General features: G+C 33.3%; 1 protein-coding gene across 1 annotated transcript in view; it reads right to left on the bottom strand.

The window, feature by feature from the left end:
• Positions 1-878, bottom strand: part of LOC106871502 (glutamate receptor 2) — a 27,514-nt gene that overhangs the window by 4,691 nt on the left and 21,945 nt on the right. Inside the window, exon 12 of the mRNA XM_014917990.2 lies at positions 242-459. Within this exon, the coding sequence (XP_014773476.1) occupies positions 242-459 (218 nt within the window). The remainder of the gene's footprint in view (positions 1-241; positions 460-878) is intronic.

The raw sequence follows: 878 nt of genomic DNA, 5'->3' as shown, positions 1-878 counted from the left end.
AGAGAGAGAGTGAAAGAGAATTACAGCTACTACTACTACTACTACTACTACTACTACTACTACCACCACTACTACTACTACTACTACTACTACTACTACTACTACTACTACTACTACTACTACCACCACTACTACTACTACTACTACTACTACTACTACTACTACTACTACAATAACCACAACAGCATCCATTTGCGTTACAACAACAGAATAACGGTTTAAAATGAACATGAGCTCCAACCTGAAAGTACTCGTACTTATCCGATCCCAAAAATGCGATAGGTTTTAAAACACTTTGCGTTGCCAATTCTTTGAGACTTCTGATTTCATTGTGTTTTTGTGGAATGGTGAGGAATGCCACCAAATGCGCCGTGTAACTAGTAGAGATCAGAATGATAAACAGCCACCAAGAACCGACGATCACTCTTCCTGATATGTTCACTGGTTCGATACCTTTCCCTTTGTTTGAAGCAGACGAACAATGGAGAACAACAGATTAAGATAAAAAATACAATATAAACAAATTATCATGACTAATAGATTATACATTTTAGTAATTATATAATTATAATGTATATCTTTCACAAATAATGATAGATTTTGGGAAATATATAAATATATTAATTACACTGGGTACCTTAGGTAACAACTGCAATTTCCTGTTTCCTTACGCCAAGAAAGTATGAAAAATTTGATCCTTACGATCGAACTACTAAGCCACGCGCCTTCACTTATAAATCTTTAATATGATAAATACATCTTATTTAGCAGATGGTAATGTTTGTAAATATATAGATATATGTGATAAATACCTACTAACATAGAAGATTATGTATTTCAGCAAATACGTCAATATATCTATGTATACATGTGGGATA

This window comes from Octopus bimaculoides, chromosome 24, assembly GCF_001194135.2.
Source record: "Octopus bimaculoides isolate UCB-OBI-ISO-001 chromosome 24, ASM119413v2, whole genome shotgun sequence".
NCBI lineage: Eukaryota > Metazoa > Mollusca > Cephalopoda > Octopoda > Octopodidae > Octopus > Octopus bimaculoides.
The sequence above is the reverse complement of the archived record's forward strand: the minus strand, read 5'-3'. Positions and strand labels throughout refer to the sequence as shown.